General features: G+C 36.6%; 1 protein-coding gene across 4 annotated transcripts in view; it reads right to left on the minus strand.

The window, feature by feature from the left end:
- MIPOL1 (mirror-image polydactyly 1) overlaps nt 1-14,180 on the minus strand; it is a 308,179-nt gene that overhangs the window by 51,457 nt on the left and 242,542 nt on the right. For all 4 annotated transcript variants that reach the window (XM_036029064.1, XM_036029066.1, XM_036029069.1 and 1 more), the window contains one exon: nt 2,973-3,203. In XM_036029064.1, the coding sequence (XP_035884957.1) occupies nt 2,973-3,203 (231 nt within the window). The remainder of the gene's footprint in view (nt 1-2,972; nt 3,204-14,180) is intronic.

Below are 14,180 nucleotides of genomic sequence, written 5' to 3' on the forward strand. Positions count from 1 at the left end.
AACATAATTTATTTTATCCTTACCCAAGGACATTTTTTTCATTGCTTCTAGAGAGAGAGGAGGGGGGAGAGAGACAGAGCGAAACATCAATGTAACAGAGAAACACTGATCAGTTGCCCCTCATGGGGAGCCCCTGGCTCCCCAACCAGGGATTGAACCTGCAACCTTTTGGTGTATGGGACGATGCTCTGGCCAACTGAGCTACACTGGCCAGGGCTAAAGTAAAATAGAAATTTAAAATTCTACTATTATTAGAAATAGTACAAGGTCTCTCTCTCCACTGTTTACTAAAGACTTCAGGCCTTTTCAATGTAATTAAACTTGATGGAAGTTGGTGGTCAGAACACGAGTTAAAAGCTGATCACTAGGAGGTAAGATATCCCAACTGTGAGGAGACTATAAAGAGAGGAGGTGCCAGTGAGAGGAGTAGACTGCAGAGCCTGTCTCTATCCTCTACACTGCACTGAATCTCATAGGATGAACATGTTTCTCATGGTGGGGGGAAAGGGCGAAAGGCTCCATCCAGACAGACCAACATGCATAAAGGCATTCTGTCTTGAAAAGGCAGAGCCCTTCTGAAGCAGGAGAGAGTGCATTGTGGAGCAAAATGATGAGAAGGGACTATGTCACAAGCATGGTTCTAAAAGCATTACAGGTATTATCTCATCTAATTCACATAACATTATGAGGTAGAAAAATATTATTACCCAAATCAGAACAGTGTTTTGAAACAAAATGTCAAAATTCACATACCTATGCATTCTGGATCTGGAAGATGAGCTTTTAGACCACTATGTTATACTGCTGAAGATATGACCACCTTTACTTATTTTTTACTGTGATCATGTATTAATTTTATATTAAAAATATAATTAGAAATGGGCCATTAAATTTGACAGTTAGGAAACTACTGGTGAACTTAAGAACAATTGTAGTACAGGAACTAGCCATAGCATACTGAATAGTAGAGGAGTAAATGGGAACTAAAAAACTCAAGATAGTGAATATAAATCAGTTATTCAAGAAATTTGGTTGTGACAGGAGAAGGGAAATGTGGACTTTTAAAGTGTAAATTGTAATTATTACCTGGAATACTGGGATATTTACAAAGGAGCCTGAAAAATAATTGCTAATAACAGAAACTTAAGATTGGCTAGGGAATACTAATAACCTCTAACAAAGTCATATAAATTGGTTTCGTGGAAGGCTATCTTCTTAAATTCAATAAAATAGGCTGATGTTCACATGAACTGCAATGAAGATATACTGCCCAATTGAGGGTAATTAAAAATGAAACACAGTGGATTGAATGTGAAAATGGAAGCCTGATAATATTTCATCCAGGTTTATTGCTAGAAGTCGAAATAAAAAATTAAACATTTAAATTAAAATTTAACATTTAACTCTTGTAAATGACATAATTGTAAAACTCTGTCCCTGAATTGATGCCATTCCATTAAAAAGTTTGATCTGTGTGGTAAAATGTGCAGAATAAGGGCGTTATGTACTGTGTTTTTCAAAAGCTTAAACTTATTCAATTTTAAGCATTATCTGAGATGATGTTATATCTACTTTTTGGAGTAAAAAAATTATTTCTCTTATAAAATGATAATGATAGTTGATAAGATCTAAAAATAAAAGGATTATATGCTAATGTTTCCAAATATTTTTTTAGAAATCTAATTGCTCTCTGGGAAACATTTGTAGGCAATTTTAGCTATGTATAGAAATTTAAAAATTACATACAAAGAATTAAATAAAATGTAAAAATAATTACACTTGAAATTTGTAATTATTTACAGACTTTAAGCAAACAGAGCTATATCAGATTCTGTGAAAAGTTATTGATGTATATTTTATAAGAAAACAAGATCTACCTATATACCTTGGAATTCTTAGAATATTAATGTACATTGTGAGTAACTGTTACAGTTTCTGATTGCATATAAACCTAATCTTTAAATCTGCAAAAAAGATAACACCATAAATCACAAGTTTCAAGGCACACTGATAGTACAGATTAATAAGCATAAATCCTAATGTGTCTTAAAATGCTCTAGACTACAGAGTTACCTGACCTGGGGCTATTACACAAAATATAATTTCAGGGATGTTGAGAAAGGGATAAGATAACTTATTTTCAAATAAAAAGTGGTGAGAAATACGAAACTTTGAAGTCAGCACTACTTCTTCATACTGTGAAACTAAAAAAAATTGTTTAGGAAACATGTATGTCTTAGAAACTGAAGGCGATTAGGTGTGTTGAATGATGTAATGCTATAAACAATACATTAAGAAGGGCTCAATTCCAATGACAAGTTCTATTACAAGCTGCCTTAGAAAATTCTGCTACAATGTTCAAGTCCCATAGATTAACAAGTGAATTCTTTGTCTGATAAATTACTTGTTAACATTTTGCTGGCTATCATAAGGACTGACTTATTATGCAGCTTTATTTAAGTTTTAATAAAAATGCAAATATCATTGAAAATAAACAAATAAAATTATGCACTGTGAAAAGCCGTATTGAATACTTCAGAACAATACATGACGATTACACTGTGCCATATTCTGTGTGCCCAGAGGTCTCAGATTACAAAACTACAGATGACCTGAATTCAAGCAGGATTATTGTGAAGCTAAAGAGTCAAGTTGGTAACTTCACTGCCTCTTCCCCTCACTAATAACCTTATTACCTATGAAATGATTTTAATAGTATGGCTTCCATGAACTAAGATCAGATATCAAATAAAAATGGTTTGCCTTGCACAGTAACCGTGATTCCAAAGTTAAATGGTTTTTGATCCCAAATACGGATATGATAGGCAGTCTAAACAAGTCCATTTGGCTCAATGAATTTTTATCTTAAACTATTAGTAGCAGGAGTAATAAATAACATATTATAGTTGCTAAAAGAAAGTGTTTTTGCTTTGTTTTATACTCTTGAAATAGTGCAAGATCATTTCACTCACTTCTGCACTCTGTCATTGGCCGCCTGGGAGGCCTCCACTGCGCGCCGGAGCTCTAATTCCATGTTTGCTCGATCTGCCAGAGCCTGCTGCAGTTGGGTAGCCAGTTCCTCGTTTTGTTGCTGAGTGATGGAAACAATGTTCTCTCTATTCTTTAAAGCTTCTTCATAGGTACTAAGGGTATGGTTAAACTGATCTTTCAGGTTTTCTTCTTGGGATAATGACTTGTGTAAACTGAGAAAATATAAGAATAAACAATTTAAACATAAATATGCAGGCTGAATGATCAATAAGCTGTTTAACAAAAATCTCCAGTTAGAAATATACATTTCTAAAAAATCAATAAAGACATACTTAGATGAATAAATGAAAATAATTTTTACATTGCAATATTATACATAATAATTATTCTTCTCTGCTTCTAGGCTGAAAACTACCCAAATGATTATCTATGCTACCAGGGCATACAAAAAGATACTGTAACATGTTAATTGAATCATATCAGTGTAAATATTACATTCAATTTTCTTAAAAAAAGAAATAGAATACTGGGAAAAAAGTATCTCTAGGTAAATAAAAATATAATAAGCCGACTGCAAAGAAATGAGAGGTAAGAGAATTGGCATCATCAATTTAGGAGATCCAGGCTCTATTCACTTAGTGAGCATGAATGAGGTTTGTACAAATACCAATCAGCTGAATACAAAGCATTTTCTACTTGTCATAGTTGAGATATAAATGAAGTTAAAATCACTAGTCAGACTGCACAGAATAATATGTATTCAGGTATATTTTCTTTTGTTAATGAATCTTATGCCAAATACATCCATTCATTAAGTTATACAGAGAAATAGCATATAAATTAAGACTGAATGCAGAGGAAATGCAGACAAATAGAATCCTAAAAAGCTAAAGGTCAAATCTTTGATATGTCATTACACCTACCACCTGAGATTATTTTGAAATGGCACCAAGCACCTCACACAATTAAATAAAGACATTTTGAAAATATAAATATTTAATAAGGGAAATTTAAAATCCACACAGGCGATGTTCTTTTTTATTAAATAAAATCATTTCAGTATATGCATACAAAAGAAATGTCAATGGGAGACAAAGTAAAACAATCTAACTATATAATGCAGATTGATAATGTGAAAGAAAGTAATATAATTCTTGAATCTGCAAAGAGGTAGTGAGGGACTTCAGCACTGGCCAAATATCTGGTTTGATACTTTACTGAAAACTGTTCAAACTAAAGTGAGGATAAATTTCTTCACTTTGTTTAAGTAACCTATGGGCCTCTGCAGTGTGCTCATTTGGAGAAGGCACCACACAGAGGTCAGAAGGGCTGTCAGAAGGAAACAGGCACAACAGTTAGCATTCCACAAGACATTTCAGGATTCGAATTAGTTCTTAAGAAGAGAGACTGCTGCCAAACTGTGGTCAATTGTCAGGAATTCTAAATAAATATCTGACAAGCTACAAACCGTGAAAAGTATTTACAAACTACATTATCTGTTTACTACATATAAATTAAAAATGATGTGCAATGCCACATTTGTAGAGCATAAAAAACTATCTTTATAGTTTTCACTTACTTAACTCATTTCATTTCTTTTCAGTTCTTTCTATCAAACCACGAGTTCTGAAGACACCTGCCTCCTGTCCATTTTCCTATTCTATGTCCTTTCGAACTTTCTGCATCCTTCCTACTCCAACTTCAATTTCCTTCAGCCCATTCTCTTTGTCTATTTGAAAGACCCAAGAAAGAAAGAAGCTAAAAACAAACAAAACAAAAAACCTCTAGAAAGACAAGTCTGCTTATGATTTTTACCTTTAAAACATTATAACTCACCTTTAGTTGTTAATTATATTTTAAATTACAAAAGTGTACAAATTTGAAGTATTCAGCTTGATAAAATGTAAAGAACAAAACACAGAATGGATCCACAAGAAGCTTCCCAGTGCTTCCCCTCCCCCAATGTAATCACCAGTCCATCCTCTATGAAGATCAGTATTGCCTGTTTCTGAACTTTTTTGTCTGGCTTTTCTCTTAGTATAAGATTTATGAGATTCATTCTTTTGTTGCAGGTAGTTATTTTTAATGGCAATGAAGTATTCTGTTATATAAATATCACACAACTTATTTAACCATTTCACTATCGTTGCTATTAATATTCTTGTCCGTGTTTTCATGGACCTAAGTACTCATTTCCCCTCCTGCTTTACTGAGATATAATTGATATTAAATGCTCATTTCTGGAAAAGAATTTATGTATAGAATGCATGTACATTTAGATTTAGTAGATGTTGCATACAGTTTCCCAAAGTGGTCGTACCAATTCACACTCCCCTCAGCAACCTAGGGAGTGGTAGTTGCTCAGACATGTTCCCTCAGAGTGGGCATACCAGACCTTTTAACTTCAGCCCCTGCATAGGAGTGTAGTGATTCTTCATTCTCTTAAGGCTGTCTTTCAATGAATTTAAGTTCTTATTTTTAATGAAGTCCAATTCATCATTGTTTCTTTAATGGCAGTACTTTTTGTGTCCTATTTAAAAAATCTTAGCCTACCTACTCCTTTATATTTTAATCTTACATACATGATCTCACTTTAAAAATATTCTTAATATGTTATTAATATTCTTAATAAGACTTTAAACATATTCTTAATTACAACTTTCATATGATCTCACTTAAAACCCACAGTGGGCTTAGTTTGGGAATTCTGTATTTGTCTATGATATCTAAAATACTATTCAGTATATGCTAACCAATTAAATATTAAAAATCAATAATTAGGTTTTTAAAATCTCATCATTAAGATCATGATATCCTTCCTGACTTAATTCCCTAATTGTTCATCATGTCCTAGTCTTCTATCATTTAATCTTATTTTGGGGGTAAATTTATACCTAATTTTGATTTTTCTCTCAGATGAACCTGTGACTTTAATGTTCAAAAAGCTAATCATTCAAAATGCCTTGGAAATCTTTGGGTTGTTTTTGAATCGTCACCTGAGAATATTTTTTACTGATTTTTAGAGAGAGAGGATGGGGGTGGGAAGAGAGAGAGAAACATCAATCAGTTGCCTCCTGTATGCACCTGACCGAGGACTGAACTCACAACACAGGCATGTGCCCTAACCACAGACGGAACCTGCAACCCTTTGGTGTAGGAGATGATGCTCCAACTAACTTAGTCACTCAGCCAGGGTTGCCTTGGAAATCTTTAAATTTCCATCAAGACTTTCACAAATAGAAGCAGTAGCTGGAGTAACCTTTTAAAAGATAAATTAAATAATGACACCTAAAATCTTGTAATTGCATGTTAATAGAGATTTGGGATAAATCTCTAAAAATCATACAACAAATTACATACTTTAACTCACTAAACCTCACAACCTGTGAGAAGTCTTGTCAATATTACTTTGTTTTTTTTTAACTGATGCAGAAATTGAAACATAGAGAGGTAAGCAATTTAATTAACCTCACATACCTAGCAGAGCCAGCACCTGAACCCACAGTCTTTCTTCTTGGGAGGGAACCCTCGTCTCTGCTTAACGTGAGCTATAAAGCCCTTGTGTCATCTGTACCTCCTTACCTTTTAGCCAGACGTTAAGTTTCTCAAGTGCATCAAGCTTTTTCCTGTTTGAGGTACTGGTTTGGAATGCCTTTCCCTCCTCTACCTGGCAAACGAGGTCTCAGCACAAACACTGCTTTCCCAGATAAACCTTTTATGACTCTTCAATCTAAATTTGGATGTTCCGTCTTTGTGACTCTGTCCCATTAACCCTAACCTTCTCTCTCTTAGAACTTATAATAATTTGCCCTGGCTGGTGTGGCTCAGTTGGTCAGAGCATCATCCTATACACAGGGGTGTCAAACTCATTTTCACTGGAGGCAACAGCAACCTGTACACCAAAAGGTTGGGGGTTCAATCTCTAGTCAGAGCACATACCTCCCTCTCTTTCCTTCTTCCTCTTTCTGAAATCAATAAACATGATTTTTTAAAAAGAACTTATAATAATTTGTAGTTTTTCCGTTTCAGCTTATGATTTACTTTTCAATTCTAACATATTAATACTCATTTACATAGGGCAATTTTATTTTATGGAAATCACTTGTTCCTTAAGAACTTCAATAAATCAAAATGATTATAATTCTAAAGAAACTTTCTTATAGGAATAAGGTGAAGTACAGGACATACATTCCCAGAATACATAAATCTGTAATTACTGAAGCACATTTTTGTTTCAGTGTTGTTTTGCTGCTCCGAGTTCTCTTCCCAAAATTGACAGCAGGGCCACATTGTTTAGCTTCTTTTCACAGAGTCATTTCACATTTAACTTCTTTTCAAAGTTCTTGATTTCAGGTACATTTTCAGCATGATAGCAGCATTCCAATTACTGGCACTAAAATGATGTTTGTATGAGGAAACATTTTAAGTTATAGTAAGAATCATGATAAAACAACAACAGAAGAGCCATTAAACTACTCTCAAAATTTCCAAAGTGCCTAACGAGCCAATGGTGTGGCTCATAAATACTGACAGGATGGCAACAACCTGATTGTAATGAAGTTCATGAGGTAATGTCGTAAGTTTCAATTCACCCTTCTAGTTTTAAAATTATGTAATTCTTAATAAACATAAATTTTCTACTTTAGTATAGAAAGTAAGACTTTAAAAATATTCTTACTTAGGACTTTCACATCATCACAGTTCCGAGCCGCATCAAACAAGCCCGCACATCCTCTCCCGTGCTGCTCCCCACGCTGAGCCTAACAGCAGGCGAAGGGAGGAAGCACCCTTCAATGGGCATCGCACCAACAAGTGGCATGTGACAGAGTTCCTTTCCCAAGTGGACTCTGTCTATTCCCTCATGTCTGTGGTCCTGTTTCCCTGGTCCCTGGCTCTCTATACTGCCTCAGCTTAAAATATCTTGCAATTTTCAGGTTTATGACCCACTTTCATGTTTTGCTTGCAGACATTTATTTTTGTTCTCCTCAGCCTGTCTGCTAACTAGCTTGTTAAAATCTCTTAATTGTAATGTCACACATGAATTCAGCTTGTTCTTACAACTAGTACTTGCCCATTTATACCAACTTTCTATGCTACTTTCCTGGCTTCCACTCTTGTCTCCATGATCAGGTATTACTTAAGTCCTTGTATGCAATCACCTTACTCACCATCCCACAATAGCTACTTACTCTTCTGCTTTGGCTTCATTTATTTACAGTAATTGCTCAATCAAGAATGTGTCCATAGGCCCTGGCTGGTGTAGCTCAGTGGATTGAGCTCGGGCTGGGAACCAAAGTGCCCCAGGTTCGATTCCCAGCCAGGGTATGTGCCTGGGTTGCAGGCCATAACCCCCAGCAACTAACTGCGCATTGATGTTTCTCTCTCTCTCTCTATCTTCCTCTCTTCCCTCTCTAAAAATAAATAAATAAAATCTTAAAAAAAAAGAATGTGTCCATATACACTCTTTTTAAAAATTGAGTATTTTCGGATAAAAAAATGTAGTGGTAAGGCACCATAATACAGACCAATGATTTTCAACCTGTTTCATCTCATGGCACACATAAACTTATTACTAAAATTCTGTGACACACCAAAAAATATTTTATATTTTTGCTGATTTGACAAAAATGTATAATTTTAATTCTTTTATACTGAATGGCTATTGTTATGTTGGCTGTTGTCATTTTTTTACTTGACAATGTGAGGAAAAAGAGGTCAGTGTCCCTGACTAATTAGTCAAGTATTACATGTTTTAAAAATTCTTGGGGCACACCAGTTGAACATTGCTGGTACAGATGAACAGTTCTACATTTGCAACATCTGGGGACATTTTTCAGTGTTACAAATGGAGGCAGGGATGCTGCTAGCATTCACTAGGTAGAGGCCAGAGATGTTTATAGACATCCAGCAATGCATAGACAGACTCCCTCAACAAACAATCCTCCAGTCTAATATGTCGAAAGTGCCAAGCCTGGTACAATGAAATGATGTTGGGTTAAATCTACTTTGAAGAAGTAGATTTAAATTTCAGGTTTGTCATTCACTCGGTATGACCTCAAAAAAATACCCATTTGCCTATTAATTTTCTCAACTCTAAAACAGAAAAATCCCATGGAATTAAAATGAGAACACAATTAGCTAACCTATGTGAAATTAGCTAGCATAATACCTGACAAAGAACAGGCATTTATACAGGCATGTATAATTTTTAAAAGAAATAACTGACTTTGTATAAACTCTTATACAATACTAGACATTTTATAAATACTTTTATAAAAAACAATTGCCTGTTTCTACAGGCTTTTTATGAATTGGGAGAGGTAAACTAGTTTTCCTAACCTTTATCACTTAACTGATAACATTCTTAAACCATTCGGGGGGAAAAAAAGAGGCAGGTTGGGCTTGTTTTTACTGAATTAAAATAAATAAAGACAAAGCAAGTATGAAAGGCAGAAGTATGTGCTACCTTGCCCTAAGTACACATTTCCTGAGAGGACAGTGTCTTTTTTTATTTCCTGGTTTACTGTATCAATTAGTTTGATCTAACTTTCTGATGTATGTGATCTGCCTTCTCTTTGAAGAACTTCTTTTAACATATCTTGCAAGGCAGGTATACTGATGTCAAATTCCTTCAGTGTTTGCTAGAGAGAGTCTTTACTTCTCCTTCACTTCTGAAGGATAAATTCATTGGATACAGAATTCTAGCTTGATGTCCCAAGTGTCAGCCTGACATGCAAAGTGATCCAAAATTCTGTCTCCTTTTCTCTTCAGACTTCTTCCTACCTACTGTACGAAAACATTTTATTTTGGCCAAATGGAAATAAAAACTATTTGAAGATTCCCTCACACTTTTCCGTTTGGACTGTTGCTCACTACTGTGTCCAAAAGAGTGCTCTTCCCCACCCCTCCACATGTCATCACACAAGGCACAGTGAACTGCCACAGCCACCACGAAGTCACACTCTATGCCCTGACCAAAGAGACACCCCTACCTCTACGCTCCCATTCCCTTTCCTTATCCCTTAAAAATATATTAATCACTTATGCCATCTTTTATAGCTGTTGTATACTTGTTTAATCTTCCCTACTATAGTCTAATACTGTCGAAGGAAGGGACCATGCTTTACTCTTCTTTGTTTCCTTCCAGGGCCTGACACAATGGTTCTCTATAGGAGACTTATAAAAAGTATTTATTGATCTAGTTGAGCAAGTGGACTCTAGTATTCTAAAAGAATCACATCAATTTTATTTCTTTTCCATTTCTCCTTATCTTAATGTGCAGACCCATATGCCCCACTGCTTTCCCTTACCCACCTTCCATTTCAATACACTTTGAAGAATATTTTTAAAATACACTTTTTGTACTCTCATTTGTTTATTTTCTTTTGTTTCCCTTGTCCGAGGAGATATATCAGAAAAAATATTGCAGAATACAGGTGGACCTCTGGTCAAGATGATGGCATAGGTAAACATGGCTCGCCTCCTTGCACAGCCACATCAAAATCACAACTTAAATACAGAACAACCATCACTCAGAACCTTCAGAAATAAAATTGCATGGACGTCTGACAACTATGCAATTGAAGAAACTACATCCATCCAGACTGGTAAGGCGGGGGGGGGGGGGGCATGGAAAGAGCTGGTCCCACCTCCACATTTAGTGGATAAAAATTTGGGAGGGATATCTCAGGAGTGAGGAGTCCCAGCTCCACACCAGGCCTCCTAGCCCAGGGTTCCACTACCAGGAAGATAAGCCCCAATAATTTCTGGCTGTAAAAACCAGTGGGGATTGAGTCAGTGGAAGAAACTTCTGGACTCCCAAGCAGTTCCTGTTAAAGAGCGCACACATGGACTTACTCAGACTTACTCCTTCTGAGCTACAGCACCAGGGTAGCAGCTTGAGGGGCATCAGCAGCATATGGGGAGGAACTGAAATGTCTGGTATCAAGGCAGGAGCTGGGGAAAACCTTTCTTCCAGACAGAAAGGCAGAGAGAGGCCACTGTCCCTTTTCTGACTCCTCACCCCACAGGGCCACAGAGCTGGCAGGCAGGTGTCATATCTGAGACTCCATCAATTTGGCTCACACTATTTGCCTTGTAGTGGAGATCCCCTGAGACTCCCTCCCACCCAACTTAAGGGTCTACCCAAGGTATTACCTTCACATGGAAGGTATTTTCCATATGAATGGCTGATCCTGGCTTATGCTCCACAACTTCCTAAACCCTATCAAATAAGCAACAACAGGCCTCAGTAAGCCCTCAGCCCTTGTACCTCATGCTAAGTGACCCCAAGCCTGGCACTAGCAGGAACCAGCCTAGATTCACAACTTGGCTTTGCCTGGAAATCTCCAAGTTCAGCACAAGTAGCAGCCATCTCAGATTGCTTTATAGCTCATGCATAGTGGCCCTGGACAAAACAAAAGTGGAGGCCCACACCACTCAGGAAGCCCCAGAGCTGTGGATCGAGTGGACAGCTATAGACAACATCAGAACACCACCACCCTGCCCCTGAATAGTGATCCTACAATGGAGGGCAGAGGTTGGTGGTCAGTGGTCACTGCCAGCCCTTGCTGCTGACTGACCTGGATAAATCCCTCCCATTGACCTGCCAACAGCAATCAAGGCTCAACTACAAGAGGAAGGTATCCTCAGCTCACACAAAGAGCATACCTTGAGTACTCAGTTTGGGTGGTAGGGAAGGCTGTGCCATTGGACCCTACAGGACACCTACAACATTAGGCTACACTACAAAGACAGAGAGTCATAACAGCAGCTCTACCTAATATAAACAAACACAGGGAGGCTGGCAAAGTGAGCAGATAAAGAAACATGGCCAAAACAAAAGGACAGATCAAAACTCCAAAAAATGGACTAAACGAAATGGCAATAAGTAATCTATCAGATGTAGGATTCAAAACACTGGTTATAAGGATGCTCAAGGAACTTAGTGAGGACCACAGCAGCATAAAAAAGATCCAGTCAGAAATGAAAGATACATGAATTGAAATAAAGAACAATTTACAGGGAGACAACAGTAAAGTGGATGAAGTGGACAATTGAATCGATGACTTGGAACATAAGGAAGCAAAAAACAACTATTCAGAATAACAAGAAGGAAAACGAATCCAAAAAAAGGTGAGAATGTGGGGAAAAGGGAACTTTCTTTCTTTCTTTTTTTTTAAAGCTTCTATTTATTTATTTTTAGAGAGGGAAGGGAGGGAGAAAGAGAGAGAGAGAGAGAAACATCAATGTGCAGTTGCTGGGGGCCGTGGCCTGCAACCCAAGCATGTGCCCTGACTGGGAATCGAACCTGCAACACGTTGGTTCACAGCCCGTGCTCCATCCACTGAGCTACTCCAGCCAGAGCGGGAAAAGGGAACTTTCCATGCACTGTTGATGGGAATGCAGATTGGTACAACCACTGTGGAAAACAGTATGGACTTTACTCAAAAATTAAAAATAGAACTGTCTTATGACCCAGTGATTCCACTTCTGGGAATATATCCAAAGAAACCTGAAATACCAACTTAAAAGATTATAAGTACCCCTATGTTCACTGCAGCACTATTTACAATAGCTAAGATCTGGAAGCAGTCCAAGCATTCATCAGTAGACGAATGAATAAGCTGTGGTACATCTACAGAATGGAATACTACTCAGCCACAAAAAAGAATGAACATTTGCAACAGCATGGATGGACCTAGAAGGTATTATGCTAAGTGAAATAAACCAGTAAGAGAAAGACAAATACTATATGATCACATGTATATGGAGTCTAACAAATAAAATAAACAAACATAATAGAAACAGACTCATAGAACAAGAGAACAGACAAAGGGGTGGGGATGCTGGGGGCTGGGTGAAATAGGTTGAGGGCATTAAGCAAAAACAAAACAAAACAAACAAACAAACAAACAAAAAACCCTCAGAGACACAGACCACAGTATAGTGCTTACCAGAGGGAAAGGGGGTGGGGGCAAGAAGAAGAGGGTAAAGAGGATACATAGTGATGGAAGGAGACGACTTTGGAATGTGAACACGAAATACAACATACATGATGATCTATTACAGAATTGCACACTTGAAACCTATATATAATTGTATTACCAACATAACACCATAAATTTAATAAAAATTGAAAATAAAATAAGCTTTTGTAATCCTTGTAGATCCTTGTAGACTCATATGCAGTTGCAAGAAATAATACAGAGAGGTCACTGGTGCCCTTTACCCATTTTCCTCCAATGCTTTTTCTAAAATTATAGTATAATAGCACCACCAAGATATGGACATTGATACAGTCAAGATATGAAAGTTCATCAGTTAAGATTCTGCATGTTTTCTGACTTCCCTACCATCCCTTCCCCTTGTTAAACCCTAACAACTACTAATATGTTCCCCATTTTAAGAGTATTATAGAAATGAAAAGAATATTTTGGGGATACTCTTTTTTTACTCAGCATTATTTTCTGGGGATTCATCTTGGTTGTTACATGTATCATTTGCCCATGTTTTTTGAGAAAATGGCCCATTATTATTAAATCACCAGTTCTACATGTGTAGAGTTGTTCATAGTAACCCCTTATAGTTTTTATGTCTGCAAAGTCTATAGTGATAGCCTCTTTTTCACCCTAATGTGGGTAATGTGTGTTCTGTTTGCTCTTATGTGCATTTTTCTGCTATTATTTTCTTCCTTCTACTTGCTTTGCATTTTTTTTTCTGTTTTCTTTTTAGATACTTGATGTAGGACTTTAGATTGCTGATTTGACATATTTCTAATTTTCCTAATGTATGCATTTAGTGCTATCAACTTCCCTCTCATCATTGCCTTAGCTGTGCCCCGTGCATTTTGTCATATTGTATTCCTATTTTCATTCACTTCCATGTATTTTTTAAAAAATACCCTTGAGAATTCTTCTTTGACTAATGGATGATTTAGAAATGTGTTATTTAGTTTCCAAGTGTTTGGAGATTTGCCTGTTATCTTTCTTTTCCTGGATTCCGTTCAGATTCTATTGGAGGCAGTATGATTTCAGTCCTTTTAAGTTAATTGAGGTTTTTTACGACTCAGAAAATGATCTACCTTGGTATATGTTCTGTGGGCATTTAAAAAGAGTAAGTATTCTTCCTTAGCCTGTGACTATGCCACTCTTAATCTCTTCACATAGCTTTCTCCTCTGTGCCTGTCT

This window comes from Phyllostomus discolor, chromosome 1, assembly GCF_004126475.2.
Source record: "Phyllostomus discolor isolate MPI-MPIP mPhyDis1 chromosome 1, mPhyDis1.pri.v3, whole genome shotgun sequence".
Lineage (NCBI taxonomy): Eukaryota > Metazoa > Chordata > Mammalia > Chiroptera > Phyllostomidae > Phyllostomus > Phyllostomus discolor.